General features: G+C 41.8%; 1 protein-coding gene across 4 annotated transcripts in view; it reads left to right on the forward strand.

Annotated features, from left to right (window-relative positions):
* The window catches only part of LOC127429346 (gamma-aminobutyric acid receptor subunit alpha-3-like), a 327,245-nt gene extending 303,588 nt beyond the window's left edge, over positions 1-23,657 (forward strand). For all 4 annotated transcript variants that reach the window (XM_051678328.1, XM_051678324.1, XM_051678325.1 and 1 more), the window contains one exon: positions 23,287-23,657. In XM_051678328.1, coding sequence (XP_051534288.1) covers positions 23,287-23,625 — 339 coding nt within the window. In that variant the 3' untranslated portion in view covers positions 23,626-23,657. The remainder of the gene's footprint in view (positions 1-23,286) is intronic.
* The last annotated feature ends 2,582 nt before the right edge of the window (positions 23,658-26,239 follow it).

Raw genomic sequence — 26,239 nt, forward strand, 5'->3', positions numbered from 1 at the left:
CGTCAATGTTAATCCTTATTAATATTCTATTGATTTTTGATAATTGATAATTATTTTTGATGATTGAATTTGAATGATCAATAAGCTAGTGTTAATTTTAATTAATGTTTCATCGATGTTAACAATTAAAGATTATCTTTGATAATTGTTGATTTAAAGGATTTAAAAAAGCTAACATTGATTCTCATCAATGTTCTACTGATTTTAATAATTAATAATTATCTTTGATAATTATTAATTATTGCTAATAACCAAACTTGCTCCTAAATGTAGCACACTACATTTACTGGAGCCTTATATGAGGTTTTAATGAGTTAGATTCAGTTGATTAATTGAAATATTAATTAATAACTAAAGAAATAATTATTAACTATTTCTGATAGTAACACTGATCTAAACAACCAGTAAAGCCCTACATATGCGAGTTGCTCTCCGTGTCGTGGCAGAAATTTGAGCAGCCTCTGGAGTCGTAGCTGGGTGCCGCTGACAGACGGTGAGTGGTGACAGCGGTGTGTGTACCTTCATTGAAAATAGTTGTTTCGAATTTTAGAATGCGCCATGTCGTCCGCCAGACGTGTCCAGTATGTGACCCCCTTGCACTGCATACAGGTACAATTACAGTTGTGGCCAAAAATATTGGCAACCTTGGTAAATATGAGCAAAGAAGGTTGTGAAAAATATGTCTTTATTGTTTATCCTTTTGATCTTTCATTCAAAATATACACAAAAATCTAACCTTTAATTGAAGTAAACAAACTTTTCTCACCCACACCTATCATATCACTTCTGAAGATATTAATTTAATCACTGGAGTCATACGGATTACTTTTATGCTTATTTATGTGATTTTTGGAGCTTCAAAATTTTGGCATCCATTCACTTGCATTGTATGGACCTAAAGAATTGAGATATTCTTCTAAAAATGTTCATTTGTCTTCTGCAGAAGAAAGAAAGTCATACACATCTGGGATGGCATGAGGGTGAGTAAATGATGAGAGAATTTTCATTTTTGGGTGAACTATTCCTTTAACTCCCACCCAGTTGAATTTCGCATTAAAAGGAATATTCTGGGTTCAATACAAGTTAAGCTCAATTGACAGCATTTGTGGTATAATATTGATTACCACAAAAAATAATTTTGACTTGTCCCTCCTTTTTTTAAAAAAAAGCAAAAATCTGGGTTACAGTGTGGCACTTACAATGGAGGACAGTGGGGACAATCCATAAACATTAAAATACTATTTTAAATGCACAGCCACAAGACTTAAACAATATGCGTGTTAACATGATTTTAGTGTGATTAAATCTTTTACTAACATTTTCTGTGTAAAGTGATAGCCAATTTTGCAACTGCGTTGCCATGATGACGTAACACAGTACACCTTAAAACGACTGTAAAAACAACAGTATATACAACTTTACAGGTCGAATAATACATGAGTTTTAACAGAAGAATTAATGTAAGTGCTTTTATAAAATTACAAGCTTCAAATTTCTGACTTTAAACCCTCCAAAAATTGGCCCCATTCACTTTCATTGTAAGTGCCTCACTGTAACTTTTGATTTTTGCTTCTTTTTTTTTTTTTTAAAGAAAAGGACGGACGAGTCGAAATTACTTTTTGTGGTAATCAACATTATGTCACAAATGTTTAATGTCACAAAAATTGAGCTCAACTTGTATTAAACCTGGAATACTCCTTTAAGATAAGGAGATTCCCAAGCCAGTGTCTATGGCCATATTGGGGTGGTTGAATGGTTAAAGATGTAGACTGGTAATCAACAAGTTGCAGATATTTGAGTCTGGAGCCTCAGTTGTAACATTTCATGATTTATTTAATTACATAATAAAATAATAATTTTTAGTTTTTATTGTTTATGAACATGTATTTTATCTATTTTTTATTTGATACGTTTTTTTTTTTTTTTGTATATGCATTTTGTATTTGCTGTTTCATGCAGTACCTTGAATAATTTATATTTTCAATTAGATTCCAATAAAGCTTTGTTTAGGGATTTGTACAATACAAATAAATGTCTTAGCATTATTGAAATATTATGAATCAAGGTCTGGGCATTATGTGTTTATAATTAAAGTGTTTTTGTTCTTTTTTAGCATTAACAGAGCAAAAGCCCTTGTGCAGCATTTATAATGTTGAACACGTACAGATTCTCATCAAAGTATTTTCTTAGTGAACTCTGAGAGCTTATCTTGCCAATACACAATGCAAATGAGACCTAAGACAAAACAAGTGTTTGTATCACTCCGGGTCGTGTTGGGCTTGTTATAGGGATTCTGTACAAATGCTGATATAAGCCCAGCCTTTGATTTAGAGACTCAGGTGCTGGTATGCTGCAGGGATCAATGGCATGTGAAGACAATAAGTTTTGGTGAAAAACAAACCGAAATCTAATGTATTATTTAGTGAAAAACTTCACCGACAGTTGCTCTCCTGTGTGTGTTCATGAGAGTGCACGAGAGAAGCAGTTTCGCTGCGCCCACTCGCGGGCCATTCAAGCGAAAACTCGTTTTGTTTATCTGAATGAACGTGTCAAGAGGCGTGAGCTGAGTGGCCATTTTCAGTTCATTCCTTTGGCAGTCGAGTGCTCGCGAGGTGGATTGTGGGATTGACAGCGGTGCGGAGAAAGCGTTGAGGGCATTGATGGTGGTCGAGAGCGTCAAAAAGTTGAGTAATGCTCAACATTATGCAAATGAGAAGTGGAAAAAGCCAGGCGCTAGCCAATCCCTTTGAGATGAAAGCAGTGACGTCTGTCATATGCGCTTCAAAATCTGCCTTTAATGCTGATATATCGGCTTAATTCAGTGTTTTAATTACATCATTATATTTAATTCAGACTCAAAACAGACATTAAGTTAAGATTGCATGCATTCATTGTGGCAAAACTGTGGCTGGGTAAGCAAAATGTAATAAATCAACACTGTTTACATACTTTGGGCATTCATAAATGAATCTGGCATCTCTCTAAATGTAATCGTGGATATATAAGATGATATTATTGCTTGTGTACTGAAAACAATGATAGACAATACACACTTGCTTTACATATTGCAAGCACGCCCCAAAGCGGCAGCTCTGTAGCGCCTTTGAGTGGATTCTTTCCATGCCAGTGGACATGTACCGTACTCAGAAATCAAACTGAGAGATTGAAGAGGCTAAAGGCAGCCACAGACACATTACAGTTCCCTATCTGTCACTCACTCAACGTTGTGTCGATGTAGTGACACTAGGGGTCACTCTTGGGAGCCCGAGACACCTCTGGTCTTTGATAAAAGGCCAATGAAAATTGGCGAGTGATATTTGCCTACCACTTCCCGGACATATGGGTATAAAAGGAGCTGGTATGCAACCACTCATTCAGATTTTCTCTTCGGAGCTGAACGGTCGATGCTCACTGAGCTGGATTCCCATGGCTGGTCATTCACCTCTGCTGGATCTGATGGCTCATTTCAGCGGCTTCTCCCCCCTCTGCACTGGTGCACTGCAGAGAACTGCGCTTCGGCAGAAATAAAAGAGTATATTTCTCTAAAAGAGTATATTTCTCTAAAAGAGCGGCACACACGAAACGTCTTTTTAAAGACGCGTCTTTTTAAAGATGCCTTTCCGTTTGTGTGTTATTCCCGGTTGTGCTCGTTACCTCAGCCACGATCACTGTCTTTCGTGTCTGGGCACTGCTCACACGGAGACAGTGTTTGTGGATGGGTTATGTACTCATTGCGAGAACATGTCCATGGCAACGATGCGGTCGCGGCTTACCTTTGTAAGAAAGCAAGCCACCCCGGAGGCTCCCTGCCTTGGTCCTTCTACCCACGGGTATGAGGCCAGCGCGGCTAGCACTGGGGGCGATTTGGGGACCACCTCCGCCTTGTAAGCCATGGCTCTCCTGCAAGTTCACCAAGCCAAGGCACTAAAGGAACTGCACGAGGGTAGTTCCACCCCAGGATTGATGCAAGAGCTGCACTCGGCGACCGACCTCGCTCTCCGGGCGACGAAGGTCACGGCGCGGTCTCTCGGGCTGGCGATGTCCACCTTGGTGGTCCAGGAGTGCCACCTTTGGCTCAACATGGTCAAGATGGGAGAGGCCGACAAGGCACGGTTACTTGATGCCCCCATTTCCCTGGTTGGCCAGTCCGGCGACACCGTCGAGGACTTTGCCCAGCAGTTCTCAGCCGTGAAGCAGCAGATGGAAGTTATCCAGCACATACTGCCCCGGCACGGCTCAAGATCCCGCACCCCGTCTGCTCATCGCCAAGGGCGTCCCCCTGCTGTGACTGCACCGGCTCCGCCGCAGCCTGCCCCTGCAGCCCGGCCCCGGCGTGGAGCCCACAGCAGGAAGCTGTGGGCTCAGGAACCCCAGGAACCTCAGGAACCCTGTCTCGCAGCCGCCAAGAACCCGCAAAGGCTTCGAAGCGCCCCTGAGACTGGCGTCCCAGGGACGATTAAACCCACTGCTCTGGAGCTGGTAAGCAGACCACTCCATCCCCCGGTGGAGGGCCGGGAGGAGAATCTTTTGTTACCTTTGAATCTAATTGCACCACATGCCCAAGTGGCTGCGGTACCCAAGAGTTCAGCAAGAGCAGTTTCCTTGTTCCCTGGGTCACATACCCGGTGTGCACAGCCGTCATCACAACCACCGTCCACCACTCCATTTTGCCAGGGTTGGCGCTCCAGCGGCGGTCTCCTTGCCCCTGAGCGCCCAGCTGTGGCACAAATCCACCCCCGATGTGACAGTCTCCATGGGTCATGAGGACAGGCCTCTTCCTCCCCCATCCCAGGCTGTTCTGGGGGTGGTCACAAGGAGCCATGTAAGTACTTCGATGTCCCTGAACTCAGCACGGCCACGACACGGTGTGGCACCTCAGGCTCCCACCGGTACCACCCACCGGTATGTCCGACGAGATTGTCCCTCTGGCCGAGATGAAGAAGGGGTTTTACAGCCCCTACTTCGTTGTACCGGAAAAAGGTGGTGGGTTGCGGCCAATCTTGGACCTGCGAGTACTGAACCGGGCTTTACACAGACTCCCATTCAAGATGCTGACGCAAAGATGCACTCTAGCGAGTGTCATCAAGATTGGTTTGTGGCGGTAGACCTGAAGGATGCGTACTTCCATGTCTCGATTCTACCTCAACACAGAACCTTCCTGCGGTTTGCATTCGAGGGTAGGGCGTATCAGTACAAGGTCCTCCCTTTCGGTCTGTCCTTGTCCCCTTGCATCTTGTGTTGTGTGCACACAGGGACCTGGTGCTCAGGCACCTCAGCCAACTAGGGCTTCGGGTCAACTGGGAAAAGAGCATCTCTTTTCTCGGTTTGGAGTTGGACTCAGTCTCGTTGACGACGCGCCTCACAAATGAGTGCGCACAGTCGGTGCTGACCTGTTTGAAGGCGTTCAGACAGAAAACAGTAGTTCCACTGAAACTCTTTCAGAGGCTCCTAGGGCATATGGCATCCTCAGCGGTGGCCACTCCGCTCGGGTTGATGCATATGATACCGCTTCAGCACTGGATTCAGACTCGAGTCCCGAAATGGGCATGGTGCCGCGGGACCGATCTGTCACCGCCTCTTCAGCCCTTGGACCGACCTCACATTTCTACGGGCAGGCGTTCCCCTAGAGCAGGTCTCCAGGCGTGTCGTGGTTATGACAGATGCCTCCAATACGGGCTGGGGCGCTGTATGCAACGGGCATGCAGCCGCCGGCTTATGGATGGGCCTGCGGCTGCGTTTGCACATCAACTGCCTCGAGTTGCTGGCAATTCTCCTCACCCTGTGGAGGTTCCGGCTGTTGATCCAGGGCAAGCACGTGTTAGTTCAGACAGACAACACGGCAATGGTAGCATATGTCAACCATCAAGGCGGTCTGCGCTCCCGTTGTATGTCTGGGAGACTCCACCCTCAGGTGGTCCAGCTGATCTGGAGTCAATTCGGGCAGGCACAGTTAGACCTGTTCGCCTCCCAATAAACCTCCCACTGCCCGCTCTGATACGCCCTGACCAAAGCACCTCACGGTATAGACACGCTGGCACACAGCTGGCCCTCTGGACTTTGCAAATATGCATTTCCCCCAGTAAGCCTACTTGCACAGACCCTGTGCAAGGTCAGGGAGGATGAGGAGCAGGTCATCCTGGTAGCACCCTACTGGCCCACCCAGATGTGGTTCTCGGACCTCATGCTTCTCGCAACAGCCACCCCCCTGGCAAATTCCCCTGAGGAAGGATCTTCTTTCTCAGGGCCAGGGCACCATCTGGCACCCATGTCTACCACCCGCGGTGGTAGACACGATCACTCAGTCTAGGGCCCCCTCTATGAGGCGCCTGTATGATTTTAAGTGGCATCTGTTCACTAAGTGGTGTTCTTCCCGACACGAATACCCCCAGAGACGCGCAGTCAGATCGGTGCTTTCCTTGCTGCAGGAGAGGTTGGAAGGGCGGCTGTCCCCCTCCACCTTGAAGGTGTATGTAGCCGCTATAGTGGCACACCATGACACAGTGGACGGTAAGTCCTTAGGGAAGCACGACCTGATCATCAGGTTCCTGAGAGGCACCAGGAGGTTGAATCCCTTCAGACCATGCCTCGTTCCCTCATGGGACCTCTCTGTAGTTCTTCAGGGTCTACGGAGAGCCCCCTTGGAGCCCTTGCAGTCAGCTGAGCTTAAGGCACTCTCTTTGAAGACTGCCCTCCTGACTGCACTCACTTCCATCAAGAGGGTAGGAGACCTGCAAGCGTTTTCTGTCAGTGAAACGTGCCTGGAGTTCGGTCCAGGCTACTCTCATGTGATCTTGAGACCCCGAACGGGCTATGTGCCCAAGTTTCCCACGACCTCTTTTAGGGACCATTTGGTGAACCTGCAAGCACTGCCCCAGGAGGGGGCAGACCCAGCCCTGATGTTGCTGTGTCCGGTGCACGCTTTACGCATCTATTTGGATCGCACGCAGAGCTTTAGAGTCTCTGAGTAGCTCTTTGTCTGCTTTGGTGGACAGCGGAAAGGAAGCGCTCTCTCCAAGCAGAGGATCGCCCACTGGCTCATTGACACCATAACAATGGCATATCATGCCCAGGACGTGCCGCCCCCAGTAGGGCTACGGGCCCATTCTACCAGGGGTGTAGCGGCCTCCTGGGCCTTGACCAGTGGCGCCTCTCTAACAGACATTTGCAGAGCATCGGGCTGGGCAGCACCCAACACCTTTGCGAGGTTCTACAATCTCCGGGTGGAACCAGTTTTGTCCCGTGTAGTGGCACGCACAAGCAGGTAAGTCCGGGACAGCCGGCCAGGTGTATCGCTTGAGCATAGCGCCATTCATCTCCCCTGAGCTGAAGATGTGCGCCATTGACTCCCAGTAGTGTTCACAAACTGTGTTCCCTGGTTGATTTCCTCCGAGCCCTGTGGCAGACAAGTTTGCGGAGAAACTCGTTGCTGGCTCAGTACACGTGCTAACTAAGCCCTGTACTGGGGTAGGTGCTCCGCATGTGGTGGTTCCCCGTAGGTAACCCCATGCGACGTATATCTTCCGCTAATTCGTTTCCCTGTTGGTAAACCGCGTCTTCCGTGGGCAGAGGGCCCTCTGCCCCAGTCACCATGCTTGTAGTTACTCCTCCCTCGTAGGGTAGGACCTACCATGGGACTTCTCCACATGGCTTACTTCCGACAAAGCTCGGCAAGACCATGTGATGTATTTCAACATAAATACCCCCCCCCCCCGGGCGGGGTGTGGTCTCCGTGGTGTCTTCCCCTTGGGAGGGACACCCCCGACTAGACCTGGTGGCCCTAGTCGGTTAATTCCCTTTTTTTGGGGGAGAGGGAAAAAAAAGGGGATAAGAGGCCACGACTGGGCTAGCCCGTCTCTATCTTTTGGGTAGTTGACTTGTCCCCAAAGGGCCGTTTGACATTCATAACAGTGTTGGGGGAGGTTACGTGTTGGCCTGGTGTGCTGGCTATGAGGCACACAGTGGTCTGCCCGTCACACACTCCCAGTTCACGTAACACAGTTCAGCCAGTTGCGGTGTTTCTTATATGGACCCCTAGTGTCACTACATCGACACAACGTTGAGTGAGTGACAGATAGGGAATGTCCTGGTTACTTGCGTAACCGCTGAGGATGCCATATGCCCTAGGAGCCTCTGAAAGAGTTTCAGTGGAACCGCTGTTTTCTGTCTTAACGCCTTCAAACAGGTCAGCACCGACTGTCCGCGCTCGTTCGTGAGGCGCGCCGTCAACGAGACTGAGGGAAGGAGACGTTGTGTCCCTCCTGCCACAATACTGAACTACCCGCTGAAATGGCCGGGACCTTGTCTCGGCTCCTCAGCACAAAACCTGAATTAGTGGTTGCATAACAGCTCCTTTTATACCCGTATGTCCGGGGGAGTGGTATGCAAATACCACTCGCCAATTTTCATTGGACTTTTATCAAAGATCAGAGGTGTCTCGGGCTCCCAAGAGTGACCCCTAGTGTCACTACATCGACACAACGTCTCGTTCCCTCCATCAGGGAACGGAGGTTACGCAAGTAACCAGGACGTTTCCTGTACTCTCTGTCTGACTGTAGCTTCTGAGTGTGGCTGCATCAGCCTTTTCCATCTCTCTCAGTTTGATTTCCGAATACTCTGTTTTAAACAAATAAGGCAAATAAGAGTGGTCCTCTTCGACTTCAAACTCTTCAGACATGTATTGTAAGTTCTGTTCTCTGGTTTGTGTGAAGCTGTGTTGTGTTCTGTTATTACTATCACTGTGGGGGGACTTTTTTTAGATAACTTATATGCTCAAGAGAGCAGCAGTTGGTGAAGATTTTCACAAAATATCACATTCAAATTTGGTTTGTTTCTTACCAAACCTTATCGTATGCCTTCTGAACAAGACATGATTTGCATACAATCATTTATTAGACTTCTGAATTACTGCATACTTTTGCATCCTTTTTGAAGCTTGAAGAGATGGTTATCTTAAACTGCCATTGTATGACTTCAATGACCAAAATTTTTTTTTTTTTCAAAATTTCTGCATTTGTGTTAAAAAAAAAAAAAGTAGAAAAAAAAAAAAAGAGTCATACAGGTATAACCACATGGGGTGAGTAAATATTGACTGAATTGTCCTTTTTGGGTGAACTATCCCTTTAATTCCGAGTTAAAATGTTTGAACAGTTACTGTGCCATTGAGGATGATTATAGTGTTTTAAATACTTCAAACCATCAATTCCTCCTACAAGCTTTCCTGCAGTGAAAACCTGTTTTGTGTCCTCAGTGTGAGATTAAATGACTCGTTTAGAGATCCTTATTTTACCGTACTTACAAAGGCTAAGAAAATCTGTGAAACAAAACTCAGTCAGAATCAGAATCCGTCAGCTAATTTTCCCCTTCTTATGAACTGTTTTAGATAGATAATTAGATTTTTGCTTTTTAAGTGACACAACACCGCTCGCATCCAGTGTAGATAGAGTGTTTGTATGGTGGAATTTAATTATCATAGATAATTAAATCCAAGTATTAAGTATGAAGAAGTATTCCAATGTGATCTCATTAGCTCATTAGTATTCATAGTTATTCATATCTTAAGTGTGTTTCTTGATTTTTCATTGTTTACAAATAAATTCAAATATGACATTTTAAACAATGTGTGCTAGAAACACACTTTACATACAAATACCTATGAATACTAATGAGCTGTGAGATCACATTTGAGTGCAAAATAACAGCAACGTAAAATACAAACAATATACAGTAACATAAAGTGAACTAATTTACAACCATACATGCACATGGTGTGGTTAGACTACAATGTATATCATATTTTGTGTTTCTTTCTTGTTGTGTATGCACACTTTATAGAGACTTTGTTTGTTTACCAGCATACCATGTTTCCTGCTTTGCAATCCACACAAATATCTCAAGAATGAATGAATTCTGGTTAAATAATCTCATGCTGGTAGAGACCTGAGGCCTGTCTTCATCGCAGTTGTAACTTATGCTACACTGCTAACCTGCTCCGGAGCAGGTTTTATTCTGGCTAACAGATCGCAACAGATACTGAAACAATTTATATATATGGATTAAGGTGTACAGTATGTATTAAGATTTAATATACTCTATTAGGCCTATATATTAAGATTATTAAGATTGTTTATAAAATTGTTTATTTGATTAGATCTTTTGAACAGCATATTAAAACTGTATTGAGTAATATATAATAATAATTTTATAGTTTCTTAGCATATCTTTACTTACTACAGTTGTGGCCAAAAATATTCACACCCTTGGTAAATATGAGCAAAGAAGGCTGTGAAAAATATGTCTTTATTGTTTATAATTTGTATCTTTCATACCAAATATTCACAAAAATCTATCCTCAAACTGATATCAAACAATTGCAAACACAACACAAGTTTTATCAAAAAACTATTATTTCTGTCAAATATCTGTTTGGCATAATTACTCACTCACACACAAGGCTGTGAGCGCTCTCCTCTTTCTCTCTTAATTTCACACGCACGCAGAGACAGAGAGAGAGTGAATATATAACAAGTAAAGATGGTTTAAGTGAAGGTTCTTGCTTGGTTTTTTTATCTGTCAAAATGACGGACAGCTTTTGAATAATGAAGAATTGACGGACGTCTTAAAAACCTCTTGCAATACCACGATACCAGTAAAACAGCATGTCAGCGTCCTCGTTGTGATATAAGCAAATCTCAACATGAAAATTTTAAAACTTTCCAAAGGCCTTGACAACTTGGAAACTGTAGCAAAACTTCATGAAATGTCGCTCTACTAACCAGAGCCTCTTTGGACAACTGCAGGAGACACACCAAACATATTCTGCTTCTATAACAGAGGTGCACTGGCTGTCGCTTGGCCAAGTGCTTGTGAGTTTTTTTTCTTGGATCTTAAAAATTCATAGAAATTCTACATCATAATCACGCAGTGCAAGACTGAAAAACCTCTCAAAACCTCATACATTGTTATTATGTTCACAATTTATAATGAGACTGAGCGGCTACAGGGCTCTGCGTTGAAGTGTACCAGTAGAAATGTGTCAACCACTAGAAAAGTTTAATATCATGTCTGTCGTGGTTATGCAAAATTCCACCTTATGACAGACAATGCGTGTTCCATAATAATAGGTTTTATTTATATAGTGCCTTTCCAAAAGCTCAAGGATACATTTTAACAGAAGTTACAATCACAGTTAGGGGAAAATAAAAAAATAACAAAATAAATAAATTCAGCAATCAACAATGGATAGTTAGTACTCTGAGAAAAGATGACTTTTAAGCTGAGACTTGAAGGAAATGAAGGAGATGTTGCAGAGGCTCTGAGGTATTGAGTTCCATAGTTTAGATGCAGTTTCACTGAAGGATCTCCCACCAAAATGGGCAGATGAAATCTGGGGATAGACAGCAGTTTGGAATCAGAAGAACGAAGAGAATGTGCAGGTGTGTATGGATGCAGCAGATCACATAAATAAGGGGTACCAGATCATAGAGAGCTTTGTAGGTTAAGAGAAGAATTTTGAACTTAATACGGCAAGAGACAGGCAAACAGTGAAGACTACACAAGGTGGGTGTAATGTGTGCAGACCGCTTAGTGTTTGTGAGAACTCTAGCTGCAGAATTTTGGATATATTGTAATTGGGCAATGTTTTAGAGGGTAGGCCAATGAAGAGGCAGTTACAGTAATCAAGATGTGATGTAAAGAAAGCATGAACTAGTGATTCGGCATCCTTCAAACTAAGAATGGGTCGAAGTCGTGCAATGTGACATAGATGGAAGAATGCCATTTTAGTGATGTTTCTGATGTGGGCTTCAAAAGTGAGAGATTGATCAAAAGTGATGCCCAGATTCTTAATGGTTTTGGAGGGTTTGGTCAGATTTCCGTCAATATTGATACAAATGTCAATATATCTTGTAAGTGTTTGTGGTCCAAAAATCATGATCTCTGTTTTGTCGGTATTGAATTTGAGAAAACTGCTGTTTAACCTAATTTGTACATCATTGATACAGGCTGTTAATGAGCTGATTGCATGAATTTCATCAAAATGGGCGGATGTATAAATCCGTGTGCCATCAGCGTAGCAGTGATAACTAAGACCATGATGACGGATGATTTGACAAAGTGGGAGAACGTAAATTATGAACAATAGAGGACCCAGAACGGAACCCTGGGGTATAACCTGAGTGAGAGAAGCCATAGGGGATTTGTGTTTCTTAATTGAGATAAAAGATTGTCTTTTAGTGAGGTAGGAAGAAAACCAGGATAGAGCAGTGCCAGTAATACCAATATCTGAGAGTCAGAAAAGGAGTGTGTTGTGGCATATAGTGTCAAAAGCGGAGCTCAAATCAAGCAGGATCATAATACTGAGGGACCCAGAGTCAGCAGAGAGGAGAAGATCATTAACAACCCTCAAGAGAGCAGTTTCAGACCTGTGGAGTAGACGAATACCAGATTGAAAAGGTTCATCGAGATTATTGGCTGCTAGATGTGATTGAAGCTACAACTTTTTTTTTTTTTTGTGGAGGCAAGGCATAGATCTAGTGGGGTCGGAGACAAATAATAAAATATCTGCGTAAAGCAAAAGCTTATGCGCCATACCTCCCGCCGCCACTCCTGGAAAATTAACTTCCTTTCTTATCGCGGCTGCTAATGGTTCCAGGGCAAGGCAGAACAATAATGGGGAAAGAGGGCAACCCTGCCGGGAGCCCCTATCCAGAGTAAAATAATCTGAAATTAATCCATTCGTTTGTACCGCCGCTACCAGGTGTCTATAAAGTAACTTAATCCATCCAATAAAAGTATTCCCGAACCCGTATATATTTCCAAAACCTTAAAAAGATAATCCCATTCTACCATAACGAACGCCTTTTCGGCGTCAAGTGAGATGGCAGCAACCGGAGTCTGATCATTCGTCACTGACCACATGATATTGATAAAACACCTAATGTTATCAGAAGAGCTACGGCCCCCAATAAACAAAGAGATGTCATAACTTAATTGGTTGGCCAAAATGTTTGACAATATTTTTACATCTAGCTGGATCAGGGAAATTGGATGGTAACTATTACACTCGCTTTGATCTTTGTCCTTTTTTAAGAACCAGACTGATCCAGGCTTGTGTCATGGTTGGCGGAAGCTTTCCATTCTTTAATTATTCATATAAACTTCTAACAAAAGTGGAGCCAGTTATGTAGCATAAGATCTAAAAAATTCAGCAGCAAAGCCATCTGGCCCCGGAGCCTTGCCTGTAGGTAAGGCCTTAATTACCTCGTCAAGCTCCTCCAAGTTTATCTCAGAATCAAGATAATTTTTTTGCTCAGTTGTCAGTTTAGGGAGATCTAATGGTTCCACAAAGTTTCTAATATCTTCATCAGTAGACGAAGACGTGGAACTATAAAGATTAAGATAGAATTCTTTAAAAGCATTATTAATATCACTGGCCGAGGTAAAAAATTCACCACCAGCAGATTTCACTGAGGGAATGGTAGAAAAAGACATTCTCTGCTTTATATACCTAGCCAAAAGCTTCCTTGCTTTTCCCCCCAACTCAAAATATGACTGTCTTGCCCTGAATAACCAAAACTCCACCTTCCGCGACAAAATAGTATTATATCTGTATTTCAATTGGGTCAATTGAGGCCATCAGATGACATTCAGTGCTTCAGCTCTACCTCGGCATTTTTAATATTCTCTTCCAACTCCATGAATTCTCATGCTTTGGATTTTTTGATGAATGAGGCATACTGTATGATTTGACCCCAAAGAACTGCCTTAAGTGCCTCCCAAGCCACACCCACAGAGGATACTGAGAACCAGTTGGTCTCCATATAAACACTGATTTAAGCCTTTAACATTTGTTGGAAATCAGGATTTTGCAAAAGGGATACATTCAAGTGCCAACTATGTGATTTCTTTTTCTCTATATGTGGCAACACCTCTAAACTCACCAGGGTGTGATCTGAGACTAAAATGTCTCCAATTAAGCAATTCATAACAGATGAAATGAGGGATTTATATATATATATATATATATATATATATATATATATATATATATATATATATAAATCTATTCTAGAATAAATCTTATGGACTGATGAAAAAAATGTATAGTCCCTACCGGATGGGTTCAAAAGTCTCCAAATATCTGTAAGACCAAGATTTTTACACATCCTGTGAAGCATCAATGTTGCTCTAGGGGGCTTGCACACTTTTGCTTCGCTATGATCAAGGAGTGAGTCCATCAAAAGATTAAAGTCTCCTCCCAATATTATATCATGAGAGGTGCCAGCGACTTGCAACATCCCTTCAAGATCTATAAAAAGACCCTGATCATCAGCATTAGGTGCGTAAATATTAGCCAAAATCAACCTTTGCCCCTGAATTTCTGCTAAAACAATAATGAATCTTCCTAATTTATCTTTCATCTGTTTAAGACGTTTGAATTGTAGATGTTTACTTATCAATGTAATGACTCCCCTGCTCTTACTTGAGCCAGCACTAAAGAAAACATGTCCACCCCATATCTTCCCAAATTTTTCAGCATCCTGCGGGGAAAGATGTGTTTCTTGAAGAAACACTATATCACATTTCTTTTGTTTAAGAAAAGAAATAACCTTCCTTCTTTTTATGGGGTGCCCAACCCATTCACATTCCACGTGGAGAGAGACAATCTATTCATATTAACATTTGACATTTTGACATATTATAGAAATTAGATTGTGTGTCAAAAATAAAATTATAAAGATCACATTCCACATTATTGCAACAATCAACCCCCGAACTTTCCCCAGAACAGAAAAACAGAAAAAACAAAAACGTGCACATTAACCCTGCACACTACAGCGCCAACTGGCGTCCATCCCTCTAAACTCAAAAAGTCTACGTACGCCTACGAAAGCCCCCGCGACAACTTTGCCATCGGATTGCTCAAGTCCGGTGTTTCTATACAATTTTTTAAAAATATATTACACAACAAAAGATAATCTATAAAACAAACTCCACCCCATAAGTGGAATAAACACAAAAAAAATTGTAGATTCATCCACTTAATTGTCTTGAAGGTGACATTTGACATTTATCAATTCACGGCAGATTTCTTTCAGTTCACCGTCCGAATTGAGTCCGGGGCTTTCGGCCTGCCGCTGAGGGGAATCAGCTTGAGCGCGTAAGTGTAATGTCTCCAGAGCCCAAGGATTTTGAATTTTTTGACATATTGTCTTCCTAGGACAGTTAAGAGTCAGGGTGTAACGAATCTCACCGGTTTATGACACAAATATTATTAAAGCTAGCAAAGCGTGCAGAGCTCGCCGCTCACACGTCTGCTCCTCGCATGGCATCACGTGACCTTCGTAAATTAGCAATATTTCTTAGGTGGAGGAATCCTGTTCTACAAACATTGGAAATTTGATTTTCAAATGACATATTGGTATCAAATATAACACCTAATATAACACCATCGTTGAAGACGATGTAACAGTACATCCATCGAGAGCCAAAGTATATTTTAGCGGCTTATTTTCAGAGGTTTTGGTCCAATAACTAGTACCTCTGTTTTGTCGGAATAGAAGGAAATTTCTGGCCATCCAATCTTTGATTTCATTAATACACTCTACTAATTTGAAGAATTGTGAAATTTCGTCGGGTTTCAAAGAAATATAATGTTGGGTATCGTCGGCATAACAGTGGAAACTTATTCCATGATACCTGATAATATCTACCAGGGGAAGTATATATAAGGAGAAAAGCAGAGGCCCTAAAACTGATCCTTGTGGCACTCCATATTTAACTTTTGTTTGATTTGACAATTCCTCGTTTACACAGACAAAGTGGTAATGGTCTGCTAAATAGGACTTAAACCATGCTAATGCAAGTCCAAAAATGCCAACATAATTCTCTAGCCTCTTCAAGAAAATATTTTGATCTATCGTGTCGAAGGCAGCACTAAGATCTAAAAGCACTTGAAGAGAAGTGCAGCTGCGATCAGATTATAAAAGCAAGTCATTTGTAATTCTGATAAGTGCATTCTCTGTACTGTGATGTGGCCTAAATCCTGACTGAAATTGTTCATATATACTATTTCTCTGTAGAAACGAACATAATTGGGAGGACACAACCTTTTCTAGTATTTTAGATATAAACGGGAGATTTGAAATCTCCAGGATCAAGTTGTGGCTTCTTAATAATAATTGGTTTGATAACTGCATTTTAAAATGTATTGCGACATGTCCTAAGGATAGCAAGGAGTTAATAATATTAAGAAGAGGTTCTGAGATTACAGGGAATACCTCTTTTAAGAGCATAATTGGTATTGGATCTAACATACAGTTGTGCTCAAAAGTTTGCATACTCTGGCAGAAATTGTGAAATTTTGGAATTGATTTAGAAAATATGACTGATCATGAAAAAATCTTTCTTTTAATTAAGTATAGTGATCATATGAAGCCATTTATTATCACATAGTTGTTTGGCTCCTTTTTAAATCATAATGATAACAGAAATCACCCAAATGGCCCTGATCAAAAGTTGACATACCCTTGAATGTTTTGCCTTGTTACAGACACACAAGGTGACACACACAGGTTTAAATGGCAATTAAAGGCTAATTTCCCACACCTGTGGCTTTTTAAATTGCAATTAGTGTCTGTGTATAAATAGTCAATGAGTTTGTTAGCTCTCACGTGGATGCACTGAGCAGGCTAGATACTGAGCCATGGGGAGCAGAAAAGAACTGTCAATGGACCTGCGTAACAAGGTAATGGAACTTTATAAAGATGGAAAAGGATATAAAAAGATATCCAAAGCCTTGAAAATGCCAGTCAGTACTGTTCAATCACTTATTAAGAAGTGGAAAATTCGGGGATCTCTTGATACCAAGCCAAGGTCAGGTAGACCAAGAAAGATTTCAGCCACAACTGCCAGAAGAATTGTTTGGGATACAAAGAAAAACCCACAGGTAACCTCAGGAGAAATACTGGCTGCTCTGGAAAAAGACGGTGTGGTTGTTTCAATATGACGATACTTGAACAAAAATTAGCTGCATGGTCGAGTTGCCGGAAAGAAGCCTTTACTGCACCAATGCCACAAAAAAGCCTGGTTACAATTTGCCCGACAACACCTTGACATGCCTCACAGCTTCTGGCACACTGTAATTTGGAGTGACGAGACCAAAATGAGCTTTATGGTCACAACCATAAGCGCAATGTTTGGAGAGGGGTCAACAAGTCCTATAGTGAAAAGAATACCATCCCCACTGTGAAGCATGGTGGTGGCTCACTGATGTTTAGGGGGTGTGTGTGCTCTAAAGGCATGGGGAATCTTGTGAAAATTGATGGCAAGATGAATGCAGCATGTTATCAGAAAATACTGGCAGAAAATTTGCATTCTTCTGCACAAAAGCTGCGCATGGGACGCTCTTGGACTTTCCAGCATGACAATGACCCTAAACACAAGGGCAAGTTGACCCTCCAGTGGTTACAGCAGAAAAAGGTGAAGCTTCTGGAGTGGCCATCACAGTCTCCTGACCCTGATATCATCGAGCCACTCTGGGGAGATCTCAAACGTGCGGTTCATGCAAGATGACCAAAGACTTTGCATGACCTTGAGGCATCATGCCAAGACGAATGGGCAGCTATACCACCTGCAAGGATTTGGGGCCTCATAGACAGCTATTACAAAAGACTGCACACTGTCATTGATGCTAAAGAGGGCAATACACAGTATTAAGAACAAAGGGTATGCAGACTTTTGAACAGGGGTCATTTCATTTTTTTCTTTGTTGCCGTGTTTTGTTTTATGATTGTGCCATTCTGTTATAACCTACAGTTGAATATGAATCCCATAAGAAATTAAAGAAATGTGTTTTGCCTTTTCACTCATGTTTTCTTTAAAAATGGTACATATATTACCAATTCTCCAAGGGTATGCAAACTTTTGAGCACAACTGTACATGTTGTGGCTTTTGTTGTTTCAATAAGTTTTATTAGCTCTTCATGACCTATGACAGCGAAGGATTGAAGTTGCACATGAGGAAAATTATGAGACACTGTTTTCTGAGGTACTGTGACAGATGACTGCATAATTCCAATTTTATTTCTGATTATTTCAATTTTATCAGTAAAGAAATTCACGAAGTCATTATTATTGTGCTGTGACGGAATATCTGGTTCAGTTGAGGCTTTACTCCTAACCAATTTTGCCACAGTACTGAATAAACACCTAGGTTTGTTGTGGTTATTTTCTATGAGTTTGCTCAAATATGCTGACCTGGCAGCTTTTAATGACTGTCTGTAGCTACAGACACTATCCTTCCATGCACCGCAAAATACCTCTAATTTTGTATTCTTCCACTTGTGCTCCATTTTCTGAGCTGCTCTCTTGAGAGCATGAGTGTGATCGATGTACCATGGTGCGGGGCATTTTTCTTACATTTTCTTTAATCGAAGGGGGCGACACTATCAATAGTGCTAGAGAAGACTGTATTTATATTTTCTGTTATTTCAGAATCAGAATCAGCTTTATTGCAAAGTATACTTACAAATACAAGGAATTTGTCTTGGTGACAGGAGCTTCCAGTGTACAACAATAAAAAAACAATACAAAAACAGCAGCAAGCCATAGATAATAATAAAAAATAATTATACACATAAATACATACACACACAGACACACACATACATACACACATACACATACGTAGTGCAAATCTAATACAAATATGTTATCTGTTATGTACAGTGCAAATGTTTTTTGTTTGTTTTTTTTTTACCAGAATTTGTTTAGAGGAATGAAATGGCAGAATAGGTTTGATGTGTTGGATAAATATAAAAAAGACTAAACTGTGTATTGCACATAGTTATTGCTCAATGAGGCAATTTAACTGTTCATGAGATGGATAGCCTGAGGGAAAAAACTGTTCCTTTGCCTGACGGTTCTGGTGCTCAGCGCTCTGAAGCGTCGGCCAGAAGGCAACAGTTCAAAAAGGTAATGGGTAGGGTGAGTGGCGTCCAGAATGATTTTTCCAGCCTTTTTCCTCACTCTGGAAGTGTATAGTTCTTGAAGGGGGGGCAGGGGGCAACCAATAATCCTCTCAGCAGTCCGAACTGTCCTTTTGTAGTCTTCTGATGTCTGATTTCGTAGCTGAACCAAACCAGACAGTTATTGAAGTGCAGAGGACAGACTCAATGACTGCTGAGTAGAACTGTATCAGCAGCGCCTGTGGCAGGTTGAACTTCCTCAGCTGGCGAAGGAAGTACAACCTCTGCTGGGCCTTTTTCACAATGGAGTCAATGTTTGTCTCCCACTTCATGTCCTGTGAGATGGTAGTGCCCAGGAACCTGAATGACTCCACTGCTGCCACAGTGCTGTTTAGAATGGTGAGGGGGGGGTCTGTGTTTGGGTGTTGCTCCTAAAGTCCACAATCATCTCCACCATTTTGAGCGTGTTCAGCTCAAGGTTGTTTTGACTGCACCAGATAGCCAGCTGTTCAACCTCCCTTCTATATGCAGACTCATCGTCATCTCGGATGAGGCCGATGACAGTGGTGTTGTCTGCAAACTTCAGGAGCTTGACAGAGGGGTCCTTGGCAATGCAGTCATTGGTGTAGAGGGAGAAGAGTAGTGGGGGAGAGCACACATCCATGTGGGGCACCAGTGCTGATTGTACAGGTGCTGGAAGTGAGTTTCCCCTGTCTCACAAGCTGCTGCCTGTCCGTCAGAAAGCTGGTAATCCACTGACAGATAGACATGGGAACAGAGAGTTGGTGTAATTTATTCTGGAGTATAGCTGGGATGATGGTGTTGAAAGCTTAACTGAAGTCCACAAAAAGGATCCTTGCATATATCCCTGGTCTGTCCAGATGTTGCAGGACATGATGCAATCCAATATTGACTGCATCATCCACAGACCTGTTTGCTTGATAAGCAAATTGAAGGGGATCTAGAAAGAGTCCAGTGATGTTCTTCAGGTGGGCCAACACCAATCTCTCAAATTATTTCATGACCACAGACGTCAGGGCAACAGGTCTGTAGTCATTAAGTCCTGTGATTTTTGGTTTCTTTGGGACAGGAATAATGATTGAGCATTTGAAGCAGCATGGGACTTCACACTGCTCCAATGATCTATTGAAGATCTGTGTGAAGATGGGAGCCAGCTGGTTAGCACAGGATCGAAGACACACTGGTGAGATGCCATCTGGGCCTGAAGCTTTCCTTGTCTTTTGTTTCCGAAATACCGGCTCACATCATCTTCACAGATCTTAAGTGCAGGTTGAGTAGCAGGAGGGGGGAGGAGGGGGGTTGCAGGAGGTGGTGTTTGTGTGAAGTGAAGGTCAGAGTGGGTGTGGGATGTGAGATTGGGCCTTTCAAATCTGCAGTAGAACACATTCAGGTTGTCAGTCAGTTGTTGGTCCACCACAGGGTTGGGAGTAGGAGTCCTGTAATTTGTGAGTTGTTTCATGCCACTCCACACTGATGCAGGGTCGTTAGCTGAAAACGTGTTTTTCAGCTTCTCAGAGTATCTTCTTTTAGCCATTCTGATTTCCTTGTTCAGTGTGTTCCTGGCCTGATTGTACAAGACTTTATCCCCACCCCTGTAAGCATCCTCTTTGGCCTGACGAAACTGCCTGAGCTCTGCTCTAAACTACGGTTTGTCATTGTTTAACTTTAAATAAGTCCTAGTAGGAATGCACATATCCTCACAGAAACTGATATATGATGTAACAGTATCTGTGAGCTCGTCCAGGTCTGTGGCTGCAGCCTCAAAAACAATCCAATCCCGCTCTGCTTCATTGGTCCATCTCTTTACAGTCCTTACTACTGGCTTGGTTGATTTTAATTTCTGCCTGTATGTTGGAAGAAGATGAACCAGACAGTGATCAGAGAGTCCCAAAGCTGCTCTAGGGACAGAGCGATATGCATCCTTTGTTGTGTTTTTTTTTTTTTTTTTTTTTTTTTTAAGTTTGACCTTAATCAAATTGTTTCTATATGATTTAGTGATGGGTTTGTGTTTGGCAGTTCGGGGAACAGACACAGTCTCTATGTGATATCTAGGTGATACAGTTTCTATGTGTTGTAGTTTATGTGACCTATGTGACATCTCAAAGAAGCTAGCAGACATTCAGATTAACCAGTTTGTCTGCTTCCTGACCTGGGCCCAAGTTAGTCAAATACTATCATTATTAAGACTAAATTACTAGAGAGGAGAGCGGCACCTCCCCTGCTCTCTTTAACAGGTCAGGTCTACCCCAAAATCTCTTCCAATTGTTTATTCTCCAGATACCACTCAGACACCCAGTCATTCAGTGACACTAATCTACTATAAACCTCATCACCACGATGAGCAGGGAGGGGGCCAGAGCATATTACAGTGTCTGACATCATTTTTGCAAGTTCACACACCTCTTTAACATTATCTCTAGTGATCTGCGACTGTCGAAGCTGGACATCGTTAATGCCGACATGAATAACAATTAAAGAAAATCTACGTTTAGCATTAGCCAGCACTTGTAAATTTGATCTTTCAACATGATTCTCAGTGGATGTATCACTGAATGGGGAGAATCGATTGGAAACCCTAACAGTAACGGGATAGTGGTGTCGCTTTGCTGAGCGAGTATGCCACCGAGATGTCACCCAAACACCCTGCTGCGGGGGCTCCTCAGCCGGAAACAAAGCGTGTGTGTTGCTCGCTGTTCTACCCGCATCCGAAACTTTCTCACTGACCTCCACAAACGTTCGGATGCGGATCTCTAATTCATTAACCTTCTCCGTCAACCTGATTAATTCCTTACATTTATCACATGTGAATCCCTCACTGCTGATGGAAGAAGCTATAGTAAACATGGCACGTAATGCAGGAAGCAATATTATGAGCGGATGCCATGACTTACCGCAATTGTTTGTTGTTGTTGGTTGTTCCTGAGCGGCGAGGGTTTGAGATCGATGTGAATCCCTCACGCAATTGTTGTTATGGTTGTTCTTGATAAGTGGTGCTTTGAGATCGATGCAATAATCCATGTAACACAGAGGAGAAAACGGGTGCGCACTGTAAAATAGAAAGCGGATGCATGCGGAAAAATGCATGCAGTTGAATCGCGATAAGAGAATAATGTGGGGTGAAACTTGATGTGCGCTGAAAAATAGCAGATATTAAAGATTAAAAGCTGGAAACAGATAGATAAGTGATGATGCTAAAGAAGCTAGCAGGCTACAAACACAGACTCGAGCTAGGCGCCAGCAACAACAGGAAGTGACCAGTGAGGTCTGTTTTTCTACAAATTCGCTCAAAGCGACAGCCAGTTCTCTTCAATGCCCGAAGCTCAGAAGTAAACCAAGGCAATGAGCGTGAAGAGGGTATCAGCCTTGTCTTAATGGGGGCATAGAAATATTAAATTAAATATATATAATAAAATAGAAATATTTTTTGTAGTAATCAACATTATGCCACAAATTGAGCTTCACTTGTATTGAACCTGGAATATTCCTTTAATTTTGGACCTTGCATGCAAACTTTTGACCTGCATGCATGTAATGAGTCTCCATGATGGCTTTAGGAATCTCTTCGCTTTCTCTGATTTATGTATATATACTGTGGCGAGATGCTGCTTGATGCTATTTTCCACTTAAAGATAGAACAACTTTTCCCACCAAAAGCAAATTGTAAAGGCTACTGTTTTAGCCTGCAGTCATAATGTTACTCAGATATTTGCATAATTGGAGAATTGGATGAACACTTCCTGATTTAGTTTGAAGGTTTTCCACACAGTAAATAAATGCTCAAAAAAGCAATAGCAAAGACACAAAGCCTTTAACCATAATTTAACAGTGATAATACCAATGAGAAAGCCAGTAAAAATATTGCAAAAACAACAAAGCTAAATCATTATTATGCATATTTATACCTCACTGCAAGGAGTTTATTGGATTCCCAAAATATCATTATTTTTAGTATATTAGCAGCACTTTGAATAAAATGTTGAATTTGTCCTTCAGATTAGATGCTAAGATAAATAAATAGTTTATTCTGCTGCATTAAATGCAATTTCCTCTGCAATAAAAAAACCCCCAAAAATAAATAAATAAATAAATTGAATGTAAGTAATAAATGGTGCATACTTTTAGATATATCCGTATTACTCGTATTTTGTGCAGTGGGGGAAAAGGAGGCTTACTAAAGGGGCCATTAAAAAGACAAATAATGTTTCACTTTTCAACTTTTTTTCTGCAGTGAAACCATGGAGAGCTTACAAGGCCATTTCTCCTTTTTTATAATTATTGTCCTGACTTTCTTTTTCCACAGAGACGAGAGTCTGCTTCCCTCTCCAAAAAGACCAACAACACTTTCAATATTGTGGGAACCACTTACAGCATGAGTGTAGCCAAAGATCCTGGACTGACCACCATCTCCAAGAGTGCCACGGCCACATCCACACCATCGCAGCCTGTCCGAGAGGTGCGACTGCCGAAAATGGATGGCGAGTACGTGCCGGAGGGGAGGAAGTCATACAATCGCGTCAGCAAAGTGGACAAGATCTCGCGTATCATCTTTCCTGTACTCTTCTTCATCTTCAACTTGGGTTATTGGGCCACTTACGTCAACAGAAAGCCGACCATCGCCCGGTCCAGTCCCCAAAAATGAACATGACTACCAAACCGCAAAAAAAAAAAAAACTACCAGTCCAGTCTTAACTGGCGACATGATGCTACTACTGCTTTCAGAATATGCGTTAATTTTTCAATTCTCGTATTCTTTTTTACAGTTTCTAGTTATCAGTCGGTGCCATACAGCCATGTAGATATACAAACCTATGTACACTGCAAAAAATATTTGTCTTACTGAGTATTTTCATTTGAAAACGCATAGATTTCGGTATGTTTAATCCTCTCATCAATATTAGAAAGGCGTTTTCCTCCACCGAAAATAGAGTGTTTCGAAAACGCTTTCCATTACCGCATCCTTTGGAAAACTCTGATGTTAGGAAACTGAATTTTCAAACAATAACGGATTAGTGTGGATGTGGCCTAATAATTATTTTCAGAGAAATCTAACAACATTTTGTTGACAAATTAGAAGGAAAATTTTTTTAATTTAAAGGAATAGCATGCTTATTTTTCTCTGAAAACAAGACTTCTATCTTATACCATATCTAATAACATTTTGCTTCTCAAGTAAATATATCTTGTTTCAAGGATGTTTAGATGTATTTACTGGAAAACTAGACAACAATACTGAGTAAGAAAATTATTTTTTTGCAGTGTAGTACATTGTTGCTTTGTTTTGTCTAGGTTTTTATGTGCCATTTCCTTTGGTGTATGGGGAACAGTATGATTAATCAATATAACAGGTGTTGTATGGATGATCATTACTTACCCACTCCACACACTGTGCATCATCAGGAGAAAATCTCCAGTCAGCATTGGCTGTCGGTTGCCATGGCGAGTACCTTTAGCCTTTCAGCAGCCAGTTGCCATGTCCGTAGGCGCATCTTTATTAACCGCCCATTCGACACTGCAGACCCAGTATAATATCATGTAGAATTGTGTTCCCATCCCCATGGGTCTATCTGTGCATTTACCTGTCCAGTGACTCTTCTTGTTTTAATAGCCTGAGTAGGCTCCAAGATAAAGAAACTGTGTGCCTTTTTAATCTCTCGCCCGCAGAGATAAATAGTTTGGCACATGCTGACATTGTCTTCAAGCTTCAAGCCTAATAAAAAACGTCAGTGTTGAATGAACTCTCACAGGTTGGTTTTAACTCGGAGTACTGTTGTATGCAAGTTGACTTAATGCTGACGGCTCGACTGTGAGGCCCTGGGCCAGCCAGCCAGCGTTTTATTGTTTGTGGCCAATATGAGCAAGCGTTACCTGAGAAAGGATGTATATTCAGTAAATGATGGCACTGTAACAGGCTATAAAGCATTTCAGTTGTGAGGAATATCAAGACCTGCTTTAAGACTTGAGCCAGTGCCACACAAAAGGTATATGCATCCAATTTCATTACCTCACACTAAAGTGTAGGTGGTTTATTTTGATCTTTACACCATGATCTGACCAGGCACAATGCGACAAGTTGCCAAGGACAAGCAGTTCTCCTGTCCACACTGAATGCAAAACTGTTGTGTGACGTGACACAATATCAGTCAGCCAGAAGATTTTTAGGGGTGAATTTACTAAACACTGTTGAGTGTAGTATTAGCTGCTCAAACAATAAAAGCACTGAAATACTGCTGAGCCTTGAGGGGGAAATTTTGCGCACACGCAGTTTGGTTTAGCACCCAATTCACTATAGGAATTATGCAAATCAGGCAACTGCGCAAACACACCCACAGAATTTGTACTAAACGCAATTTTAACCTCCTGAGACCCCACGTCCACGTGTAATTTGACACACTTAGTAATTTGACAAAACAATATGGCGCCGATATCAGCTGAGTTTGAACAAAACAAAACTACAGCTGAACAAATCTACATCTGGGAAGAAACGTACATGGAATATAGCCTAATTTCCATTCAAATATCCTATATTCACTGATGCACCCAAAAGCTGGAAAAAGTTGCTTTCAGAGGCTGTATACAGAGTTAGGAAGAAAATAAGGTGCATTTCAAACTGTTCTGAGACCAGTGCAGACAGACAGCACACTGAAGGTTAAGTCATTCCCTAATTAGGGAGCAAGGGACCATCCTATAGCTTTCCTAGGCATGCCAAGTGCATTCACTCCTAACATCCAGTCAAAAGTTCAGCTTCAAGCTGCAGATGATGTTTGGACCACTCAACATGTTTGGCAGACATGGGACAATGGTAATCAGTACATAGATTCAGAATTTATAATGTATAATTTTATTTTAACATGGTTGGCAGTGATTAGATGATGCTGGCCATTACTTTGAATCAGAATTATGTATGCTAATTCCTTATGTAATATCTGTAACATCTCAAAATCATGAATAACCAACACTCCTGGAAACATAATAAACAATTTGATTAAAAATCAGACTTTCTATAGCTTGGTATTATTTAAAATTTCACAACTTAGTTACACTGTCCACATATTGGATATATATTTTTAGGAAAACTATTTGGTCTAAAATACACACACACACACACACACAGACACACACACACAGACACACACACACACACACACACACACACACACACATATATATATATATATATATATATTGCATGTTTCTTAGGGGCTACTAGTTACAAATCAAAAAGGGGAATGGAAAATGCACACAGCAGTCACACT

Source organism: Myxocyprinus asiaticus, chromosome 38 (assembly GCF_019703515.2).
Source record: "Myxocyprinus asiaticus isolate MX2 ecotype Aquarium Trade chromosome 38, UBuf_Myxa_2, whole genome shotgun sequence".
Classification (NCBI taxonomy): Eukaryota; Metazoa; Chordata; class Actinopteri; order Cypriniformes; family Catostomidae; genus Myxocyprinus; species Myxocyprinus asiaticus.